The sequence below is a fragment of the Anopheles bellator genome, chromosome 2 (genome assembly GCF_943735745.2).
Source record: "Anopheles bellator chromosome 2, idAnoBellAS_SP24_06.2, whole genome shotgun sequence".
Lineage (NCBI taxonomy): Eukaryota > Metazoa > Arthropoda > Insecta > Diptera > Culicidae > Anopheles > Anopheles bellator.
Window position 1 is genome coordinate 75,394,090 of NC_071286.1, and position 22,170 is coordinate 75,416,259.

General features: G+C 56.4%; 4 protein-coding genes across 4 annotated transcripts in view; 3 read left to right on the forward strand and 1 right to left on the reverse strand.

Moving 5' to 3' along the window:
* The first annotated feature begins 1,730 nt into the window (after positions 1–1,730).
* LOC131211489 (collagen alpha-1(IV) chain) lies at positions 1,731–11,671 on the forward strand. Its single transcript, XM_058204976.1, has 6 exons — positions 1,731–1,750; positions 3,354–3,405; positions 3,482–4,414; positions 4,480–4,976; positions 6,608–10,181; positions 10,246–11,671. Exons 1-6 carry the CDS (start codon positions 1,731–1,733, stop codon positions 10,498–10,500), a joined length of 5,331 nt encoding a protein of 1,776 aa, XP_058060959.1. The 3' UTR covers positions 10,501–11,671.
* A 429-nt stretch (positions 11,672–12,100) lies between these two features.
* LOC131209769 (probable palmitoyltransferase ZDHHC24) lies at positions 12,101–13,189 on the forward strand. The gene is made up of 2 exons (XM_058202905.1): positions 12,101–12,130; positions 12,196–13,189. The coding sequence occupies exon 2, from the start codon at positions 12,206–12,208 to the stop codon at positions 13,079–13,081; it is 876 nt and encodes a 291-aa protein (XP_058058888.1). The 5' UTR covers positions 12,101–12,130; positions 12,196–12,205; the 3' UTR covers positions 13,082–13,189.
* A 133-nt stretch (positions 13,190–13,322) lies between these two features.
* On the reverse strand, positions 13,323–15,874 carry LOC131210522 (uncharacterized). The gene is made up of 2 exons (XM_058203780.1): positions 14,344–15,874; positions 13,323–13,933 (listed from the first exon to the last, which is right to left on the reverse strand). The coding sequence occupies exons 1-2, from the start codon at positions 15,799–15,801 to the stop codon at positions 13,424–13,426; spliced, it is 1,968 nt and encodes a 655-aa protein (XP_058059763.1). The 5' UTR covers positions 15,802–15,874; the 3' UTR covers positions 13,323–13,423.
* A 5,936-nt stretch (positions 15,875–21,810) lies between these two features.
* The window catches only part of LOC131208056 (glutathione S-transferase 1-like), a 501-nt gene continuing 141 nt past the window's right edge, over positions 21,811–22,170 (forward strand). Inside the window, exons 1-2 of the mRNA XM_058200699.1 lie at positions 21,811–21,954; positions 22,033–22,167. Of these exons, the coding sequence (XP_058056682.1) occupies positions 21,811–21,954; positions 22,033–22,167 (279 nt within the window). The remainder of the gene's footprint in view (positions 21,955–22,032; positions 22,168–22,170) is intronic.

Sequence of the window (22,170 nt, forward strand, 5' to 3'; positions counted from 1 at the left end):
TGCGAGATGCGCAGCACGCGGACGCACTCCGATCGAATGTTCTGAACGTTCGAATCGCTACTAACCCGGCACCGGCCACGATCCGGCGGTCTTGGTCGGCCCGGATCGGCTTCGGGTCCTGTCGTCGGCCCCCTCACGCCCTCCACCGCCACGGCCCGGGCGTCCTTTGGCCACCGACCGGCCGGAAGATCAGGGCACGATCGCGACCCGAACCGCGGTCGGGTGGCCGATCTTGGCTCCGGGCGCGCTCGAGAGCTCCAGAAAATAGCCGACGAACGGCGCGCAGTCAGTACACCGTGAACGATCGGAAGCGCCGGATCAGTAGCTAGGTCTGCGCTGCCACAGCTCAGACTCCAGACCCCCCTCCCGTGGAGTGGCCCTTGGCCCACAGTTTCCACCGCAGTACGCTTTACTCAGAGTCAAACTCCGCGAAGGTTCCACCGATCGCCGGACGGAAGCTGAGCGAGTTTTCCGTGCAGTTCCGAAGGAGAAGTTAGGGAGGAGTTCGTCTCGTGCCGACCGTGATTTGCGAGTTCTTACCGATAGGTGACACGATCACGAACCCGTGTGCCCGTGCTATATCGTTGTGCCCGCGTTGTGTGCCGATCCGGGGAGTTTTCGTGGCGAAGTGGTGTGCCCGTGATCCGTCGGCTGCGGCTAGAAATTTGGACGAACAAAGTTTGAGCAGTTTCGAGTTCTCTCTTCGTTCAAAAACGCTTCATAAACTAGAATGTGACATAATTTTTGAATGGGTCATATTGATTTGAAAAAACGAACTAAGTGTTTTCTTCCGTAGACCCATTTTAGAGTAGATTTCGTTCTTTTGATTGAACACTGTTCTTCCTGATCCACCTAATTCTTCGTTAACTAAAACTGAAACAGCACTCCGGAGCACCAATTTTGCACTATTTTTCAGAAAATAAAAAAATCCTTTTAAATCGTTTAATGAAGCGAATGACAACGAATTGAATTAGTAGAAAATGTTCGGTCAATGGTTTCTTGGATGAGTTAGCAAACAGTCGGTCGATGAGATGGGCCGCGGCCTACTCTTCACCGATGCGAGTTGAATTTAGCACCAGTTAAAAAAATTTAGTACACAAGGGAGCAGTTAATACATTAGTACACAGTGATCTGCGGCCAATCAGTTCGCTCATGTTCCGTTTTTCTAAACATTCCCATTAATTGCTCTGTGTATTTCGTTCGATAGAGTGTTGTGTGTGAACCGCAAAGTTCCCCGATGTGATGGAGAAGAAGACCCGTGATCCGTTGAGGAAATGCTGATCCGATTTTTCCCTCTCTTTCCCCCCCAGTGCGAACACTATTGAAGTGCGCCATTTTCGCGCCAGTTTTCTCGAGCAAGAAAACGCATCGCTGAAAGTAGCGCGAGCGGAATTGTGATATGGATGATTCGTGATTCGGTGGGGCTAGTGTGTGTGTCCGGTGCCAATTCGATTCCGTTTCCGGAAAACATCACTCACATCAAGGGGATCAACCGTGATCGTGTGATTCTGTTTTGAGCCGAAGTGTTAGCAGAGATTGTGAGGGTTTTTGTGTGGTTCCCGCGTTCCCGAGAAGGACGAACGGAGAGTCGATCCGGTCTGCGATCTCTCCGATCGAGCGATCCCGTGCCATCCGCAGCCAAGCTGGCTAATACTCGCTGCTAGTCGTCGCCGTGCCGTCAGCCCTTGCCGACTGTGGGGCTGTATCGTATAAAGGGGACCACCATCACGATGGGGACCCGAACAAAATGGTAAGCAATTTTTCGAGTCCCCGGCGAGACGAAACCTCGGAGTCCGGGTCGAAGTCGGAGTTCCGACTCCGGGTTGGTTGCTAGCCAGAATGAAATGTACTCCGCGGGACGGTCGGATTACGCTGAAATGCCTGAAAGTCGTCGAGACAGCGTGTACTGCACCGGTAGCTATAGTGTTACCAGGATCGCCACCGCCGGGGCATCGTGTTTTGGGACAACCGCGGATTTTCGCGCGAAAACGGTGGGAACAAGGGTGCGATTGCAAGTTCATGCGCTGCAATCCTTAAACTTTGAATCCACCGAAGCTTCTATTTTCAATTTTTTACCGCCAGTCCTGCGATTGAACCAGGAAATTAAAGTAGCCAATACTTTACAGGCTCAACATAATATTATTTCACAAATGACAAAAATTACCACAAATTACGATCGAAACTGGCCACGCTTAATTCCGCAGCTCAATGTCCGTGCTGTCAGTGCCCGTAACGAGTCAATTACGGCAATGGTGTCATTAATTTCCCTGCCACGGAACGGGAAATAAGTGACGGCGGCGCCACTCGAAATCGCCGTTCCCCTTTTTGGGCAATCGAGCATTTACTTTTGCTCGATCGCCGTTCTTTACACTTTGCGCACTTTCTCCAAAAAACACATAATGCAGTTTGAATCGCGTCGCATCGGGACAGCATAAATGGTAGCATAGGAATTTTTAGTTCTTCGGCCGCCGTCTTCTTTCGCCTTTGGTAGGGCTCGGTTCGTTCCCTACCGCAGTGTTCGGGCCAGATGTTCACGATCGTTGACGAGAGTTAGGTTTTGGTCCGAAACCGAATCTGATGTTGCCAACCGAGCAGAGGGGTTTACGACGCTCGTAAATAATGTCACGATCGTTTGCGCAGGGAACGGAATGATCCATCCTGATTGATGACGGTGGCCAACGTGTGGTCTGTGGGTGACGACGACACGCCTTCGCTTTACTGCTAACAAGTGAAGTACTTTTGTTTCCATTTGGAGAAAGTGACGAAATGAGTGGAGTTTTTGATAAATAGCTCAATAGTTTGCACAAATGTTTCGTATCCAACTGCCAATTCAAATCCCTTTCGTCTCACGTCTCAATGCGCGTGAAGTCGCGTGGCCTCGGTCAGGTGGAACTCTCGCAGCCGTCCCGTCGGCTAAAATAGCCGAGAATCACGGACGGAGACTTCCAAACACGGTCGTTGAACCGGCCCTTTTCGGAGTGTAGTGTTTATCGAATTCTGCAATCCCTTTGGTCCGGCCCGACCGGACCGCATCTGGAGCAAACGGAAGACGGCGTATCGCTGGCCACTTCCTCCCTGGCACAGAGCGAACGAACGCCCAGTCGTTGCGTCACATCCCGACCAACGGGGCCCGAGGCGACAACGACGACGAAGACGACGAAAGGCTATCAGGAAGGCACCCCTGGGAACCGATAAGACCCTGAAAGGCGCACAGTCCGGCCGGTTGATAGCATGGCGGACGAGCTCATGAATGAGCTCACCATCGCCTAGCCGAAGGAGCAGCGGTTTCTAGTATTCAGCAATCCCCCCACCCCGGGTAACCCCTGACTGACCACTTTCGGTTTCCATTCCAGGTTAATCACTACCTCGCTGATCGTAGTATGGTACGGCCATCTGACACACGCGGTAAGTCGCTATCCCTGCGTTTGCCAGCGGATCCTTCTTCGCAAAAAAAAATCCATTCATCTCTCTCTGTATCTAGCAATTCTGGTCGGAAGTGTCCAACGGTGGCGTGGGACTGTTTAAGCGCGCCGAAAGCGACTACCCGCGACAGCCGCAGCCACTCGTCGACCCGAGCTACAGCATCCTGGACACGGCCAGCGGACCGCAGGGTCCCCCGGCCAAAAACTGCACCTCCGGCGGGTGCTGTCTGCCGAAGTGCTTCGCCGAGAAGGGCAACCGCGGCCTATCGGGACCGATGGGGCTGAAGGGCGCGAAGGGTGTGCGCGGATTCCCCGGCTCGGAGGGGCTACCGGGCGAGAAGGGCACCAAGGGCGAATCGGGGCCGATGGGTCTCCTGGGGCCGAAGGGTGACCGCGGTAGGGACGGTCTGCCCGGTTACCCCGGCATTCCCGGCACGAACGGCGTCCCCGGAGCTCCCGGTGCCCCTGGGCTGTCGGGACGGGACGGATGCAACGGAACGGACGGGCTGCCGGGATTGCCGGGCCTGCCAGGATCGCCCGGGCCTCGCGGATACGGTGGCATGCCGGGGACGAAGGGAGACAAGGGCGAGCCGGCGCGGCATCCGGAAAACTACAACAAGGGCCAGAAGGGTGAGCCGGGCCTGTTGGGCCTGGAGGGGCAGGTCGGACCGCCCGGAGAGGTGGGACCGCGCGGATTCTCCGGAACGCCCGGCGACAAGGGCATGCGTGGGATGGACGGCAGCAAGGGTGAGCGTGGCGAGAAGGGCGTGTGCATCAAGGGCGCCCCTGGCGAGAAGGGCGACCGGGGCGAGGAGGTGTACGGCGCGACGGGGACGACGACCACGACCGGGCCGAAGGGCGAACGGGGCGACCGCGGCGAACCCGGCGAGCCGGGACGGGCCGGCGAGAAGGGTCAGGCGGGCGACCGCGGCCTCATCGGGGACCGGGGCCACAAGGGCGAGAAAGGACTATCGGGACCGCCCGGTCTGCGGGTAAGTAAGCGCCTCATGGATGTGTTCCCGTTCCCCCCCACCCCTTGACTCGGAATGCTTTGCAGGGCCGTGACGGAAACTTTGGACCAGTCGGATTGCCGGGCCAGAAGGGTGACCGCGGATCGGAAGGCTTACACGGACTGAAGGGAAACACCGGCCCGAAAGGAGAGTCCGGTCGGGACGGAGTGCCCGGGCTTACGGGTATTGCCGGACCACCCGGTGCGCCCGGTGGCGGCGAAGGACGACCCGGCGCCCCAGGGCCGAAGGGTCCGCGCGGCTACGAAGGGCCACCCGGCCCGAAGGGTATGGACGGATTCCACGGCGAAATCGGCGAACGCGGCCAGATGGGCCCGAAGGGCGGCCAAGGTGTTCCGGGGCGCCCCGGACCGGAGGGCTATCCGGGCGAGAAGGGCGAAAAGGGCGAACCGGGATCGGTCGGCATGCCCGGCGTGCAAGGTGTCCGCGGTTACCAAGGCCAGCCGGGACCGGAAGGTCCTCGCGGAGATCCGGGAGCACCAGGATTCGGCGTCGCTGGAGGAAAGGGTAACGCCGGTATGCCCGGGTAAGTGCAGCGCGGGAATCCGGAGGGGAAAAGGAACTTATCAAGCAACGCGCACAAGGGTGCAAGCCAAATTGCATACTTTCTGGCGTTTATTTAAATTTTCTTCTGCTTCGCGAGCTAAGGTTTATTTTTTTGGGCGAAAATTGTTTAATTTTTCAATTTTGAGTTCTTTGAATTCGTTACAACTTGACGAAGAGTTGTTCGGCAGGGTTCTGCTATTGTTTTATAACTTCCAAGCTACCGATAACCAATTGTAAGGGCCCCTTACAATCCAGCTGTTTCGTAAGATAAATTCATCGTTCATCGCACGGATTATGTGCAACGAAGGAGCCACGATTTCTCCTTCATACAATTCTCCCACAAATTGATAAATGATGAGTTAACATTCGTAGTATAATTTAACTAACTGTAGTGGGCTGTAGTGTTTGTGCTGAAGCCGAATAATATTGCACGAGAGTAATGCATCTAATTTGTCAGAAACGGTAACGTGTGCGGCGACTGGAGAAGATTGACTGGACTGGACCAGAAGCAGCTGCTGGCGAAATTTCTAAATTTTTGTTGTTGTTATGGTTGACGGGAACGCCCGAGCCCAGCCCTCTCGGCACGCTGCCTTGTTTATCCATTCTCCAAAACCGAGCAGGTCGTTGGCCTTGCGGATACTGTCCTCCCATCGAACCCTCGGCCTACCGACTGGCCTCTTGCCCTGTACCTTTCCCAATAGAGTCTTTTTTTCGACCATTGACTCATTTATGATGTGTCCAGCCCATTGCAATTTTTGTTTTTTTTTATCATGACAGAGACTTCTGGATCCTCATTTGTTTCATATATTTTTCTGTTATGTCTGGTCCTCCAATATTTTCCATCTTTTACTGGGCCAAAGTTTCTTCTGGGGATCGTTCTCTCGAAAACATTTAATCTGTTTTCTTGGGACTGAGTCAGGACCCAGTTCTCCGATCCAGAACACAAGACAAGGCAGAATATCGTTTTGTGTGGTCTTAGTTTATCCTGTGTTTGAACTATCTTTGTCCCTGATCTCCCTGTCTCAGCCCGCTATCTGTCCGAAAGCTCGTCGATAATTCCCCGTTAATTCGAATGCACGCCAAACTATCGTGCGGACAAAGCTGGATCAGTTTGATTAGTTTGCTGGGGATAACCTGCTCTACTAGAGCAGTATATAGGCTGTTTCTATCTGTACTGTCGTAGGCCTGTTTGAAGTCAACGAAAATTTGATGGACGTCGACGTTATTTTCCAGCATTTTTGGAGAATATTTGATCAGTTTTTGATCTTCCAGATCTGAAGCCACCTTGGTATTCCCCTATAATGGTCTCCGCTATTGGTCTTAATCGGTTCTCCAGCCTAAACCTTGCATGCCGCACATAATAAAGCTATCACTCTGTACAGTCCAAGCGATCTCCTTTCTTGTATGCTGATATTATGATACTCTTTCGCCATTCTCCGGGTATGCAGTCCGTGGTCCAGATTTTCAGTATCAGTTTGTGAAACCCTTCCTATACATGTTTACGGTTCTATAGGCTCGTCTAGTGTTGTTGTTTTGGAACTCAGCATTCATTGTTCTAATTGTTAACTTTCAGACAGGTCGCCATTAATCCGCTTCTACCTTCCGTTTCAGGTTCCCGGGCGTCAAGGGCCAGAAGGGTGAGCGCGGCTTCAAGGGCGTGATGGGAACGCCGGGCGACGCCAAGGAGGGCCGACCGGGGGCACCCGGATTGCAGGGGCGCGACGGCGAGAAAGGCGAACCGGGCCGGCCGGGAATGCCGGGCGTGAAGGGCGACCGGGGTGCGAAGGGCGAGCTCGGTGGCCGCTGCACGGACTGCCGGCCGGGGCTGAAGGGTGACAAGGGCGAACGGGGATACGCGGGCGAACCGGGCCGAGCGGGGAAACCGGGCGAACCGGGCGAACGGGGCTTTCCGGGGACACCGGGCGAAGACGGCACGGTGGGGCTGCGGGGCGATCCGGGCCAGAAGGGTGAGGCGGGACTGATCGGACCACCGGGAGCGCCGGGTGAGCGGGGCCGTGACGCCTACATCACCGCGGACCAGGTGCAGTCGCTGAAGGGCGAAAAGGGTGACCCCGGACCACGGGGCCTCGAGGGGCTGAAGGGCGAGAAGGGCTTCCCGGGGCGCATCGGACTCGAGGGCAAGACGGGACTGCGCGGTCCGAAGGGCGAGCACGGGCGACCGGGAGAGGCAGGAATTGACGGGGCCCCTGGGGCCCCCGGCAAGGACGGTCTGCCCGGGCGCCACGGGCAAACGATCAAGGGCGAACCGGGGCTGAAGGGCAACGTGGGCTACTCGGGCGAGAAGGGCGACAAGGGCTGGTCGGGGCTGAAGGGTGAGCCGGGCAAGTGTGCGGATATTCCGCCGAACCTGGAGAAAGCCATCCGGGGACCGCAGGGGGCGCAGGGTGAGAAGGGCGCCCCGGGGATCCAGGGCATCCGCGGTGACAAGGGCGATCTGGGAGAGCAGGGCCGGACGGGAATGCCGGGTAATGCGGGTCCACCCGGGGCACCGGGGCCGGTGGGTCCCCGCGGGTTGACTGGCCAGCGGGGCGAGAAGGGTAACTCGGGACCGACGGGACCGCCGGGGGCGCCGGGACGCGACGGATTGTCAGGTGCACCGGGGTTGGTTGGGGCGAAGGGTGGCAAGGGTGATCCGGGCCTGTCGATGGTGGGCCCACCCGGCCCGAAGGGTAACCAGGGTCTGCGCGGGCCGAAAGGAGACCGGGGCAGTGCAGGAGACCGGGGTGAGGCAGGGATGCCCGGTTCGGTGGGGTACCCGGGCGAGAAGGGTGACCAGGGCCTATCGGGACCGCCCGGATATCCGGGCGAGGTGGGGCCGAAGGGTGAGTCGGGTCCGAAGGGCCCCGCGGGCCACCCGGGAGCCCCCGGCATCCCCGGCATGGACGGTGTGAAGGGCCTCTCCGGACTGAAGGGGGACGTAGGGGCACCGGGGGTGATCGGATTGCCGGGCCAGAAGGGAGACTCGGGCCAGGCCGGAAACGACGGGCTGAAGGGCTTCCAGGGCCGCAAGGGCATGATGGGGGCACCCGGGTACCCGGGGGCCCGGGGGCCACAAGGAGCCAAGGGCGAAATGGGCGAAAAGGGCGACCGGGGCGAGATTGGGCTGAAGGGGCTGCAAGGCGTGTCGGGGCCGCCGGGTCTGATGGGCCCGAAGGGTGACAAGGGTCTGGGCGGGCTGCCGGGACCCGCGTGTCTCGCGGGGCAGCATGGCGACAAGGGCGACAAGGGCTTCTCGGGGCTGCCGGGTATGCCGGGCGAACCGGGGACCGCTTCGGAGAAGGGCCAGAAGGGCGAGCCCGGATCGCCGGGGCTGCGCGGTAACGATGGACTGTCGGGGCTGGAGGGTGCGCCAGGGCCGAAGGGTGACCCGGGCGTGTCGGGGCACGGGCGGCCAGGACCGCAGGGTGAAAAGGGTGACCTCGGGATGCAGGGCATGGACGGGCTGGCGGGCACGAACGGTGTGAAGGGTGACATGGGCGTGCCCGGGTTCCCGGGCATCAAGGGCGACAAGGGCACGACCGGGCTGCCGGGCATTCCGGGGGCTCCCTGCATGGACGGGATGCCGGGTCCCGAGGGTCCGATGGGGCCCCGTGGCTACGACGGCGAGAAGGGCTTCAAGGGCGAACCGGGGCGACTGGGAGACCGAGGCGACCGGGGCGAGAAGGGTGACAGCGGGCTGACCGGGCCCGTCGGGCTGATGGGCTTGAAGGGAGACCGCGGCGTGCCAGGGGAACCGGGGCTCTCGGCGACGGCGGACGCGATCAAGGGCGACAAGGGCGAGCCGGGCTTCCCGGGGCCGTTCGGACGCCCGGGCAAGGTCGGCCTTCCGGGCGCACCGGGTGAAGTGGGGGTCAAGGGGGAGCCGGGGCTGCAGGGTCTGCCCGGGTTCCCAGGACCTCCCGGCCTGAACGGGCTCGTGGGGCAGAAGGGCGAGCTGGGGCCGATGGGCGACAAGGGCGACACCTGCCCGGTGGTGAAGGGCGAAAAGGGACTGCCGGGTCGGCCGGGGAAAACGGGACGCGACGGGCCACCCGGATTGACGGGTGAAAAGGGCGACAAGGGGTTGGGTGGGTTACCGGGCCCGATGGGTCCGCCCGGCCAACCAGGGCCACTGGGTCGGCAGGGCGAGAAGGGCGACCGGGGAGACACCGGGCTGGTGGGACGCGCCGGGAAGGACGGCTTCCCGGGGCCCCAAGGCCAGCGGGGCTTGCCAGGGCCGCAGGGTGAAAAGGGCGACCAAGGGCCACCCGGGTTCCTGGGGCCGAAGGGCGAGCGAGGCGAGCGGGGCCGCGATGGCATGAACGGGTTGAACGGGCCGCAGGGCGCCAAGGGGGAGCGTGGTGCGCCTGGCCTCGAGGGGGTGGCCGGACTGGTGGGGATGGTGGGCGAGAAGGGCGAGCGGGGTCTGCGCGGTCTATCCGGGCTGGACGGTGCGCCGGGCGAGAAGGGCCAGAAGGGCGAAACGCCAGCGCTCCCCCCACAGCGGAAGGGTCCGCCCGGTCCCCCCGGCTACGATGGGCCGAAGGGTGACAAGGGCGTCCCGGGGATGGTGGGTCCTCCGGGCATTCCGGGGGCGCCGGGCGCCCCGGGCGAAATCGGTCTGCGCGGCTTCGAGGGAGCGCGCGGTCTGCAGGGACTCCACGGGGACCGAGGGCCCGAGGGACGCGCCGGGCGCGACGGAGCACCGGGTTTGCCGGGGTTGAAGGGCGAGGCGGGCCGGGACTGCGACGCGGCCCCCTACTACACCGGCATCCTGCTCGTGCGCCACAGCCAGTCGGAGGAGATCCCGCAGTGCGAGCCAGGACACCTGAAGCTGTGGGACGGGTACTCGCTCCTGTACGTCGACGGCAACGACTACCCGCACAACCAGGACCTCGGCTCGGCCGGGTCCTGCGTGCGCAAGTTCTCCACCCTGCCGATCCTGGTGTGCGGCCAGAACAACGTGTGCAACTACGCGTCCCGCAACGACCGCACCTTCTGGCTGTCCACGTCCGCCCCGATCCCGATGATGCCGGTCACGGAGAACGACATGCGGCCGTACATCTCCCGCTGCACCGTGTGCGAGGCGCCCACCAACGTGATCGCCGTCCACAGCCAGGCGCTCCACATCCCCGACTGCCCCACCGGCTGGGAGGGCCTGTGGATCGGCTACAGCTTCCTCATGGTAAGTTCCCCCGGACGGAGGTCCCGGACGACACTGATCCCTGGTCCTTGTTCTTCTTCTGCAGCACACGGCCGTCGGGCACGGTGGCGGTGGCCAGTCGCTGTCCGGGCCCGGTTCCTGCCTGGAGGACTTCCGCGCCACCCCGTTCATCGAGTGCAACGGGGGCAAGGGCCACTGTCACTACTACGAAACGCAGACCTCCTTCTGGCTGGTGTCGCTCGAGGACCACCAGCAGTTCCAGCGCCCGGAGCAGCAAACCCTCAAGGCCGGCAACCTGCTCTCGCGCGTCTCCCGCTGCCAGGTGTGCATCCGCCGCTAGGGCGGGGTCCGTGTTCGCGGGGTGATGGGTTTGGGAGGAGGGCTGGGTCCGAGGGTCCGGGGGTCCGGGGACTGGTCGTTTCCGGTCGTTTCCGGGAACGACTCCACTTGATACTGCCTTACCTGGTTCGGTCTCGGTTCCGGTTCCCGCGCCCTTTGGTTACGTGGTTACCTATTACACGTCGTACAGGGACACACTCATCGAACGTCATCGAACACACCAAAGTACCAAAAAGAGAGGGAGAGAGGGAGGGAAACAGGGCGCGCACACGGCGGCACAGGGGCGTTCGAAGTCAGGCGAAGCGACAGAGAGAGATAGAGAGAGAGAGAAGTAGGATAAAGCCACCATAGCAGGCAATCCGGCAGTTCCCTAAAACATAGCTTCCCTGCATCGCTTTCAATTCCTGCCCCAACACGTAATGGCCACGGCTACATTTCAAACTAGAAGGAAGCGTACGGCCCTTCGTCAGCAGTCAGTCTGCGCCAGCAAAACATTACCAAAAAAAACCCTCGGAGAAGAACCGGGTTCACGGGGTGTCCACCAACTCAACGCAAAATTCCTTACACAGAGACACCGTGCGGTACCGAATCGAAAGAGCGAACCAATAGTTTCTTTTTTTTAATTTTTATTTTTTCGTGTGTAGTTATGCAATTAATGATTAGTTACTAGATGTACGTTAACCTGCGTCCCAGTTTCGAGTAGCGCGTGTCAACGACAGCGAACGCAAAACTAACCTCTCACCATTCAGCTTCGGATCAGCTAACGGCGACGACGTTTTGCGAGTGTTCTCTACCCATGTTTTGTGATTCCTTTTAGATAGCGCCAAGCCAAGCCAAGCCACACCCGCAAACGAACCGACAAACTAACAAACAAACGAACCAACAAACTGCCAACCCAGTTTTTCGGAACACGATCTGCCGTGTTTTAGCGTAGGGATGACGTGGTGTCACAGCGGGAGGGAGTAGCGAACCACAAACAGTGCCATTTCCGCGGAGTGCGAACCATTTACCAGGGTGCAAACGGAGCAATTAATAAACTTACCTTTTTCACTGTTTGCAAACTAACGCCGCTGCAACTGAAACGCGCGCTGCCGTTCGCTTTAGTGTTTAAATGCGCCAATATTGTGTAACTGAAACGGAGTTGAAAGGTGAAAAATAAACGTCTTACCAAACACCCAAACACGTGCGGAATTCTATTAATTATCCTCTACTGCTCGATCACGTGGATCATTTCGCACAACTTGGCGCCAAAAAACGGCGCCAGCTTGAGCTGCGTGCATCTTGCACCGGAGCGTGTTGCGTGCAACACGCTCGTGTGCCCTGTTGAACTCCTGAAACCGCACCGTCTAAACGCGATTTGTGGTGGGAAATGCAAGATTTTGACTAAGAATGCAAGATTTCTATTTTCTCTTATTTCACTTATTTTATTTTTGTTTCACTTTATCACTTTATTGAATTGTTTCAATTGAATTGAATCATTACAATTGAAAATTATAGATTATTTGAATTTTGTTGTTACATTTGTGTGTTGCGTAACGCGTAACGCGAATAACTCATAACGTAACTAAATTTGACAATTCTCTGTTTGTTGTGCGGTGCGCGCAAACGAATCCTGTTTTGTCGGGAGCAAAGTAAGCCGCGATGTGAAGTGTTCGATGCGTCCTGCCTTATTTGATTCCATTTGATTCCATTGCAGCAGCTCTGGCATGAAACTGCGGAAACGGTTCCTACCTCGCACGCTGCAGGATGTGGTGGCGACCACCTTCATGGCCGCGATTATACCAATCACTTTCTGGTTCGAGGTGTACGTCGTGATACCGGAAATCCACGGCGAGGGCTCGTGGATGAACTGGGCACACTTCGTGCCAGCCGTTGCCCTGCTGTTCAACGTGACCGCCCACATGCTGGCCACGATGCTTTGTGATACTAGCTGCGCCACGGAACTGATACCGGTGCCCACGGGAGCGACCAGCAATACCGGTAGCGGCGCCGGCGGCTTGGGCTCGAAGTCGTGGCACCTTTGTGCGACGTGCGAATTTATTGCACCACCCCGCTCCTGGCACTGCACGGTTTGCCGGGCGTGCATCCTCAAACGGGACCACCACTGTGTGTTCACCGGGTGCTGCATCGGGCACCGGAACCACCGATACTTTATCCTCTTCGTACTGTACCTGTTCGTTTCGACCGCGTACGCCAGCGTCCTGAACAACTACTTCATCTGGTTCGTGCGGGGCGACGAGTTTCGCAACTGGACCTCGCTGGCGAAACTCGTTTTCCCGCTCGCCATGCTCGTGATCGACACGTCCACCAAGCAGTACTACCTGGTGATCTATCTGATCAACATGGTCGGCGTACTGTTTACGGGCGTCCTGATGATCTACCACGGGCGGCTCATCCTAAGCGGGGCGGTCGTCCACGAGCGGAAAGCACCCGAGTACGACCTGGGACGGTGGGCAAACCTGCGGATGGTGCTCGGCGCTCGCTGGTACCTGGCGTGGCTGTCCCCGTTCGTGCGCAGCGACCTACCGCACAACGGTGTCAACTGGGAGACGCTACAGAAGCAAGCGCTCAAGAGCAAGTGAACCGCACTCGATCGAAGCGCAAAACACCAGTCCAGTACCAAAGCCCTGGCGTACGCTATTGTACACACTCTTTGTGGCCACTTTTTGAACTTCTTACTTAGAACTTGTACAAGAGAGCAATACACTGTTGTTTGATAAAACAATCTTTATTATCGAACGGTGCCGATTCGCGTTTTTCGAAGATACGTATTCCACGTGGGGCCGCGCCAACACACTGCTTGACTAGCGTGATGAAGGAAATCTGTAATGCTGTTCCGAAATGTGCCCTCCCGAGGCCACTCAACTCAATGGCACCCGATTCCGATTCAAAGTGCCCACCAGCCGTGGTGTGGCCGAACATGGCTAGAACACCATCTCTTCCGTGTTCGATATCATACTGGCCGCCCGGTTGGCGCGCTGCAGCTGTAGCAGCTCCCGTATGAGGGCCGCCTTTTCCCGCTCCAGCAGGGACAGTTTTTCGTTCTTCTGGTTAACCTCCTCGACCAGTTGGTGGTTTTGCTGCTTGAGGTGGTTCACCACTTCCGGTCCGGGCTGGTGACCGTGGTGGTGATGGTGCTGCGTGGCCGCCGGTGACGGTTGGTAACTGGCCGCCGATGGTGGCGGAGGAACCGCTGGTGGTACTGCCGCCGGCGACGGTTGCGCTTGGGTACGACGCTGGTGCGACGGATGGTGGTGGTGGGGCTGGTACGGTGACCCGTGGGCCCCGGGCAAGGGTCGCAGGGCCAGGTTCATGTGCATCGGAAACCCACCACGCTCCCAGCTTTCGGCCAGCATCATTAGGTGCCGGTTCACCTCCAGCACGCGGGCTCGCTGCAGGTCCAGCCGTTCCTGCTGTGTTTCGGTCCATGTTTCCTGCAATCAGAACCGAAAGGGGACATTATTTGGAATACTCTAGAAGCGAAGGTAAGATCAATAAACTCAGTCCCAGAGTGTCAGTCCCCAACGTAACCCAGCATAACGCGAAGATTTCACAGCGATTTGTGCGTCCTTTACAATGGCGCTTAAATTAATCCTCGAATAGCCAGGGGTTGAGCAATGAATAGTCCCTAAACCCGTGCCAGTTCTAGCGTATTAAATCGCCCGTTAGTCTGGCCGACCGCAAACAAAAAAGGGTTTAAAATAAATAAACGGTTGTTTAAAATAAACGCTGCCAATTGGTTGGTTGTTAACATCCATTTAGCGTTCGGCTAATGATCGCTTCGAGGCACGCATGGCTCTTGATGATCCCGCACGACGCGGGCTTCGATTTCCCGACAACTCACCATGTGCGAACCGGGACGACCGAGGTAGCGGATCTTCTCCTGTACCGTGGCCAGCTGCTTCAGGTACCAGTCGCGCGTCTGCTCGATCGCCGTCAGGCCCTGCACCAGAATATCCTTCTCCTGTTCGATCTGCTTCAGGCGCTTGAGCATGTTGTAGTCCACGCCGTTCTGCAGTGTGTGACGTCTCGGCTCCCGGCGCCGGCCACCACCGCCTGTCGACCCACCGGCGGCCGTCTTCTTCGGATAGAGCGCACCGGGCAGAACGCCCGATCGTGCCAGAGATCCGTCGAGCTGATTGATCGACTGCAACGACGGGGATGAGGTCGACAGATCCGTTTGGCCATCGGCAGACCCGCGCCCGGTCGCAGTTAGCGAGCGCAGCCCGTGACCTTTCTCCGCCGAGCCGCCTCCCTGCTTCTCGTTCGCTTCCCCCATCAGCAGCGACATTTGCCAGTTCTGCAGTGCGTTCCGGATTTCCGCCTTATCGATGCCCGACCCGGGATGATGGTGGTGGTGTGGCTGCAGCTGCTGCTGCTGTTGCTGTTGCTTCTGCTGGGCACGCTCGAGGTTCAGTGAAACGCGCGGTGGCTTCGGTGGACCGTACGCTCCGGGCAGTATGATCGGCGGAGGCTCGAGATCATCGTCCGGACTGAGAAGCTGCGGCATACTGAGCGTCTTCTGGGCCGGCATCGCATTATTGGGCCGCACCGTCGCCGTATTGATCCCCGGGGCCACCCCCGAGGAACTCCACGGTGGTCCGAGCGAAACCTTCGGCAGTCCCAGGCCGTGCCCGTGGCCCGTCCCGCCCGCACTGCCACCGTCCAGATCGAGTAGCGGTGCCGAGGGGGGTCGCGTCGAAAGCGACAGTTTGCCCAGCGTGGCGGCCATTGATGGTTTCCCGTCGGCCGAGTGTGGTGGCGAAAGCGACGGTGAGGGTACGGCGGGAGGAACGGGGCCGCCGGCACCGGGCAGGGGCTGATTGCGGACCAGGCACATCTTGAGGCCGCCGCAGAAGCGCTCGAACGACAGCAACCCGTTCGGGGGCGTCACCTTGCGCAGACTATCAATTACGCCGCTCGGCATCCCCTTCGAGCCGTCGTCCAGCCAGCGGTCCTCGATGTCGGCCAGCCGCACGAAACCAGTTTTCCGGTCGTCCATAATGTCGAACAGTGTGCGCATGGCGGCCACGAACGCTTTCGGCAGGCGGCTGTCCTGCGGCTGCCCGAACACGGCCATCGCAGGATGTTGTGGTTGTGCCAATTGCTGCTGCTGTTGCTGCTGCTGGGGTTGCTGATGGTTCGGCAACATTTGCAGCTGCTGTCCACCGGCGGCTGCGTCGCGTGGCAGGTGACGATGCACCTGGGCAGTCGCCATACCGGTTACTACCGGAGGGACGGCCCAAGCGCCGTGGTTCAGCGACAGTATGTTCTTTCGATTGCGATTCGAGAGCGGGTCCATGGTGCACTTCCTTCCCCGCCCCCACTAGATGTTTTTTTTCCTCCTCTCTGGGAGATCACTAACCTCTGCTGGAGGATCACTCACTTCATTCGTTGCACGGTTAACTCTTTTTAAGCGAAGTCAACTTCCAGAACTGGCGTGTCGTGACTACTTTTAGTAACCTAGTTAGCACCATCCACTTTAATCCATCGGCAACGGCGGCGACGCGGTGATCGTGCGTTGTTTACCTTTGATTCACCTTTCGCGGCCTCGGGCACTCCTGTTTTGCCCCGCTAGCTTAGCACTCGCGTGTGTTCGATCGTTTCTTTTCACCTCCTTCTTCGAATCCTGATTCGCATCCGGCGCTCGCTCGCGAAACGAAGATCACGGCGATTGTTGTTGGAACTTTCTTTCTCTGTCGCCTCGTCGTCTCTCTTTCTCTCTCTCTCTCTCTCAGCTAGATCGTCGTCGGGCGTCGGTTCCTTTCGTCCGATCGCCACCGAGCCGAAGAAGGATACAGCATCTGGTGGATGCAATCATCTCGTTCGATTTGGCCGCCAATTTAAACTGAGACACGCGGCTTCACAACGCACTAAATTCACCAGCCAGACACGGCCCCGGGAGCCCTTTAACGTAACACAGCACACCGCCGCGCCAAATGAGGATCGCGGGTCAAAACGCAGCTAGCGCCGTCGGAGTCACGCGGACGAATGAGATCTCGGGCCCCCTCTCTCTCTCGCGGCGGTGGCGGACCAACTTTCAGTTTTCTGTTCCAAAACCCCGTTCTCGGGGACACACACGCTCACACAGCAGTGACCAACACCGAGGAGTGACCGCGCGCCGCGCGACGAACCTTCGAAAACCCGTTGTCCGGGTGACCAGACCGATAGAGAGCGAAAGAGCGAGAGAGTAAACGTGGGCACGAGGACTTTTAGGTGTGCGTACTTACCGAACTGATCGCTACAGTGCCGGACGGAAAGGGTCGTCGTCGTTCGGTAATCCTATTTTGCGAGATTAATCTTCACCGAGACAATGACCGGTCGGAGGATAGAATTAAGGACAACATAAGGAGAGAATTGGATAACCGCACATTAATCATAACTAATTGCGTGATCCTGTGTTCCAGTTAATCAATGCTCAGCAATGCGCAGGATGTAGGGGTGTTGCGACATCAGGAAACCACAACGTGACACGTGACGTGCCAGTCTTTTCTTTATCCCCTAATGTACCGAGCACGTCCACGGTCCAGATCCGGGCAGCCCACAGATTGACCGCAACAACAGCAAAACAATGGGCCGAGGCCATAAAACTGAGCCAAAGGCCACGGCTATCCGCGTGCCAGCCGGCCAGGTCAACGCGCAACGATGACCACCGCCCGGCAACGGTTCCAATCAGTGCCGTTTGTTTTCATTTCAAATTCACCCACCACCCCACGGATGTGTCGTGTTGTTGAGGGATTAAAGAAGAAGGAAAAAAAACAATCGTCATAAAACAAACAGAGTTAACACACGGGGCTGGGGGGGAGGCCAGTGGCCCTCGGGCTCCCAGAACGCGCATGGGGCAGGGCGGCGCACGTTGCGTAAGGGTTTCGCGTTTTGTTTAACCGATTGTTCTCGTCGTCGCCATCGCACGTCGCACGATCCCATTTTGCGGCATTCTCTTTCTTTTGTTGCCCCCGCCTCCCCCACCCCGGTGACCTGGTGGCTCACGTGAGCCGGGAGTACCAATCTGGCGCGGTACGTGAATTAATGTTTCCGAAACCACATACAGGTACTGGGTACTGGCGCTGCCTGACACAGTTCCATTCGTGGTCGGGTCAAGCACGAGGCTTTTGGGAATTTCGTTGTATTTTTAAAGCAGTAATCGCTTCCTAATAATTTTAATCCAGCTGGAGGTTGTCTTAAATTTGATCTTTATTTGTTGAAAGTTTCGATAATTCTTTATTTAATGCTGGTAAGCAAATAAACAATACGGGCATTTTAAGTTTAGTCCCATTTAGTGCAAGGATTGTGAAACATTGGAAGGATCGAAGAACCAACCGCAGAGACCGACTGTAGCAAATCCGATCGCTCCGGGACACTGATCGGTGGAGGGCCGCCCCGTTGAATGGTTGGTTGATGCTGCTGCTGCGGTTGCCGCTTATCTCGACGGTTACGCGGCTACGCTACCCCCATTATGCTGTTGCAATCAAGTGACCCGAGAAAAACAAGACATAACGACGGCGGTAGACGAACGACTACGGATCAACTTTACGCCGTGTGGATATCGGATGGCCACCACCGTGCTTAAGCATGGCGCGCCCGTCAACCCATTACGTTTTATCTGCCAACCACTTTAGCTCTCAAGTTCGCGGCGGATGCTGAAGGATCCGTGATCTTTACGTATGCGCTCGTCTTCGTATGTATGTGTGAGAAAGAGAAAGAGAGAGAGAGAAAGAGAGAGAGAGAGAGAGAGAGAGAGAGGGAGAGAGGGAGAGAGAGCTTTATGCTTACGCCAACCCGATTTGATTTACGAACGGCAGTTTGCCGCACACTACGATTGGATGTTTGGAGCGGTTTTTCTTTTTCCCGATGCTCCCAGACGCAGCACCGCGATGCATCGTTCGTTGGTCGGGGCAGAACTGGTTTCTTATGTTGCCAACCGATTCGTTGGTCGAAGGGATAGGAAAGAATGGCTTACGGACGGGACAGCGCGAGGCACGTGGACGTTTAGAATTTTGCATGCCATTTTTCTGTCCGCGTAGCCCGACAAACAGGCGATAGTAACATCGGCAAACAATTTCAACCACAGGAGGAGTCGCTGAAACACAAGAAGAAATTCTACTTAAAGGTCGTCAGATTGTTTTATATTCGCCAATTATGCAACGCTTTCCGCCCTTGCTCTCCTACGGCGGTGATCCGTATTTAAATAAACCACGTAGATCGTGCAACAAATTAATGATGCTGGAGCATCTAAACAAAAATAATCGCTTCGCTAGCTATGTAATGAAAAAACACCCCGCCTTCAATGCGGGTTACAATGCTTTATGGTGCAAATGACCGCTTTTGCTCCCAAAACCCTTGCTTCGCTCCCGATGCTGGACCGCACAGTAATGTTGCTTCTCATCAACTCATTCACATCGGGCCGTGTTGAGCAAAACAAAAAGCCAAATTCATTCACGGTGGGAGAAAAAACGGCGTAACGTAACCAATGTAGCTTTCTATGGACCGCTCGGAAATGTTTCCACTAACGACTAAATCGCCTCTCAATCGCAGAAATGGGCTGGTAAGCCCCTGGAGCCGGAGCTGGACCACTGACGATGATCTCCATTAAAGGCGATCACCTGCGATCGAGGATCAGCGTTGAGCGTTGGAAGTCACGTCAGCTCACGGCAGCTTTTGTGTCCCCAAAAATCCCCAAAACCCCCACGCATTCTGCCCGGGAGCCGGATTCGGCCCACCAACATGTGATGACGGCAGAAAGGTGCCCCACGAAGCGTGTCGCCGTTCGATCTAGCAGATGGAATGGTCAAATCAAAACAGCGACAACGACGAAATAAAGGTGTGCGGGGGCATGACGCCAACGGAACCGCGGTGTCCGTCTGCTCATCTAACCGATCGGTGGATTTCTCACGATAAATCGCCACCGCCCGGCCGGGGGCCCCAGAGGAATGAAAGCGAATAAAATTAAATGGTAAATCGCCATTGTTGTCTCCCTTTTGGCGATGAAAAGTGTGTCAGCGGCGAGGAATGGCGAATCCGGAGCGACCGAAACGGAAGCGGAAGGTGCATTCCACGCAACGAGGTGGACAATGCCGCACCACTTCACATCCGGTGGCGACGCTGCTTCCGTGACCGCGAAGTCTTTCGCTGCGCTGGGTGGACGAATTGCACCACACAGCTTTCAACAAGGCCATTTGGTTCGGTTTGGTGATGATCATTCGGCGGATGCTATTAAATGTGCAGCCGTTACGGTTCGTTTGGTTTGCGTTTTGATTGTTGTTAAGTTATCGACAAGTTTCGGAGCAGCATTTAGCCGTCATTGGCACGGTTTAGTTGTCGTCACACGTGCTGCATGCTTTTTTGAGATTTTGTATTGGTTCCTATTGGTTTGGATAGTCTGTTGTTGAGGCAGTTGTTCGTAATGGAGAACTCCTAGCTGATCCCACCGAAAGCACAAAATCGCGCTCCTTAGCCTACAGCGAGAAACCCACCACCCCGTAAACATTTAAACGTTACTTTAACAATAACTATGGCTTTTTGTAGACTATTTCCAACCAGGCCATCGAAAATCTAATTTCAAAGTCATTTTTTCGGGGATCAATCACCGCCAGCAAAAGAGTAACAAAATAATGATCTACACTAATGGGGCTGCGTATTAACCCTACGAATGACATTTATGTTGGGTGGAGCATTGATAGGAGCATTTTCATAGGGGCAAACAGACCTGACAGTTCTGTTTGACGCGCACAAGGCGCAAAAGAGCGAGTCGCAAAGTGTAGCAGTCGACCAGAGCGGTCGAGTGTTCGGAATAAAGCCAAGAAAACGCAACTAATTTGTGTTGGTGTTTGTTCTACCTTTCTTACATGGGGGGCTTAACCGGAATTGTGCGAGAAGTCCCGCGATTAGAGACCGGAGTGTGTGCGAGAGTTTGGGATCGGGCAAGGAGGTCCCGCGATCAGTGTCTGTTGCAGAGCAAGGGTGTAGTGTTGGAGTGCGAGTATTGTAGTGACCTGAGAGTGCTGAGGGACGGGCACGAGAGAGGTCTCCGAGGTCACAGGCAATAAAGCACAGGAACATACACATGCTAAGAGGAGCAGCAACCAGAAGCAGCACATGTGTGAATACCGGACGTTACACGACGAAGCGTGCGAAGAGGGAACACAGCGAGGCGTTGTTTCAACTGTGATGATCAAGGCCACATCGCAAGTCGTTGCGAGCAAAAGGCGACCAAATGTTTCAATTGCGGACGAGAATGTCATCGTTCTACGGAGTGTAGAAACAGAGAGAAATTTGAGGTACACCATCACGCCGTCACCAACAGTAGTTCTAAAAATTAGAGAAGCTAGGACAGCCACTGAAGAACAGCCAGGAACCAGGAACAGCACAGGGCGCCATACAATTTGCGGGCGAGACAAGCAATTAGGTATCGTGTAGGAGAATTCGTAAGGAAGAAGTATGCGTCGAAATACCAAGTGATGGAGACAAGGGACTATGACCAATAGGACGTTGAGAAAGAACGAAGCGTACAACAACGGTGGCCAGACGAGAATCGGGTCTGGAGGGCCAGACCTCTCATAGGATGGCCGAATGTGAGGTGGAGCATTGATAGGAACATTTTCATAGGATCAAATGAGAGTGGAGAATGACAGGAGCATTTTCATAGGGGCAAACAGAACCGACAGTTCTGTTTAACGCGCACAAGGTGCAAAAGAGAGAGTCGCAAAGTAGCAGAATAAAGCCAATAAAACGCAACTAATTTGTGTTGGTGTTTGTTCTCCTTTTCTTACATTTATTTGATAGCGATAACTGAATTTCAGCAACAACCAGCGCCATTTTTATCAATGCTTTTGTTGAAAGGTCACATGTTTCTGCGAACCAGATTTTATCAATAACAAATGTGTGGAAACTACCCTTTCAACATTGCTAAAAGGTTTGTATTTTTGTTACTTTAAAATAAATTGAAAATTAAGATCATTTTTCGTCTCACATTCACATTGATGGTCTTTTTTTCGATTTTGAAGAAATTCCTTTTTGCAAAAAATATTTACTTTCTACTTTAATACCATCGCACAAACCCAACCATCGGCAAACCCCTCGGCGGCGACATAGTGGCCAACGAAGCGGCGAGCCGCCGTTACCAACACGCACGCGGCAACCGGTTTCGGCTTAATGCGCAGGGCTCGTGTAAGTGTTTGTTGGCGTATCGCGGTATCGATTGATCGCGGGTCGGGAACACTCATACGTCCATCAACCAAGCGACTTAAAATAAGCGCGATAGTCTTTCTCCGACGGCGACGGGCAAAGGTAGACGCAAAGTCCGAACGAAGCGATGGCCCCGATTAAGTTGTACACTACGCGCCGTACGCCGGCCGGCCGGGCTGTTGAGCTGACGGCGAAGCTGTTGGGGCTGGAGCTGGACATCCAGTACATGGATTTGGTGAAGAAGGAGCATATGACTCCGGAATACCTCAAGGTACGGCGTTAAGCAACGCTTGATATTCGCGTACCCCGGTATGGTATACTGTATCCAGTGATCCGGTTGTCGTTCTAGATGAATCCCCTCCACACGGTGCCCACGATCAACGATAACGGGGTGGCGCTGTTCGACAGCCACGCGATCATCGTCTACCTGGTCTCGAAGTACGCCAAGGACGACGGACTCTATCCGAAGGACCTGGTCCAGCAGGCG

What these genes read in the sequence shown, in the direction of transcription:
- LOC131209769 (XM_058202905.1), top strand. Translation starts at nt 12,206, where the DNA reads ATGAAACTGCGGAAACGGTTCCTACCTCGCACGCTGCAGGATGTGGTG.
- LOC131211489 (XM_058204976.1), top strand. Translation starts at nt 1,731, where the DNA reads ATGGGGACCCGAACAAAATG. An exon ending in ACGGCCATCTGACACACGCG is followed by an intron (nt 3,406 to 3,481) that starts GTAAGTCGCTAT and finishes CTCTGTATCTAG; the next exon opens with CAATTCTGGTCGGAAGTGTC. An exon ending in GGTAACGCCGGTATGCCCGG is followed by an intron (nt 4,977 to 6,607) that starts GTAAGTGCAGCG and finishes CTTCCGTTTCAG; the next exon opens with GTTCCCGGGCGTCAAGGGCC.
- LOC131210522 (XM_058203780.1), bottom strand. Translation starts at nt 15,801, where the DNA reads ATGGACCCGCTCTCGAATCGCAATCGAAAGAACATACTGTCGCTGAAC. An exon ending in GTCGTCCCGGTTCGCACATG is followed by an intron (nt 13,934 to 14,343) that starts GTGAGTTGTCGG and finishes TTCTGATTGCAG; the next exon opens with GAAACATGGACCGAAACACA.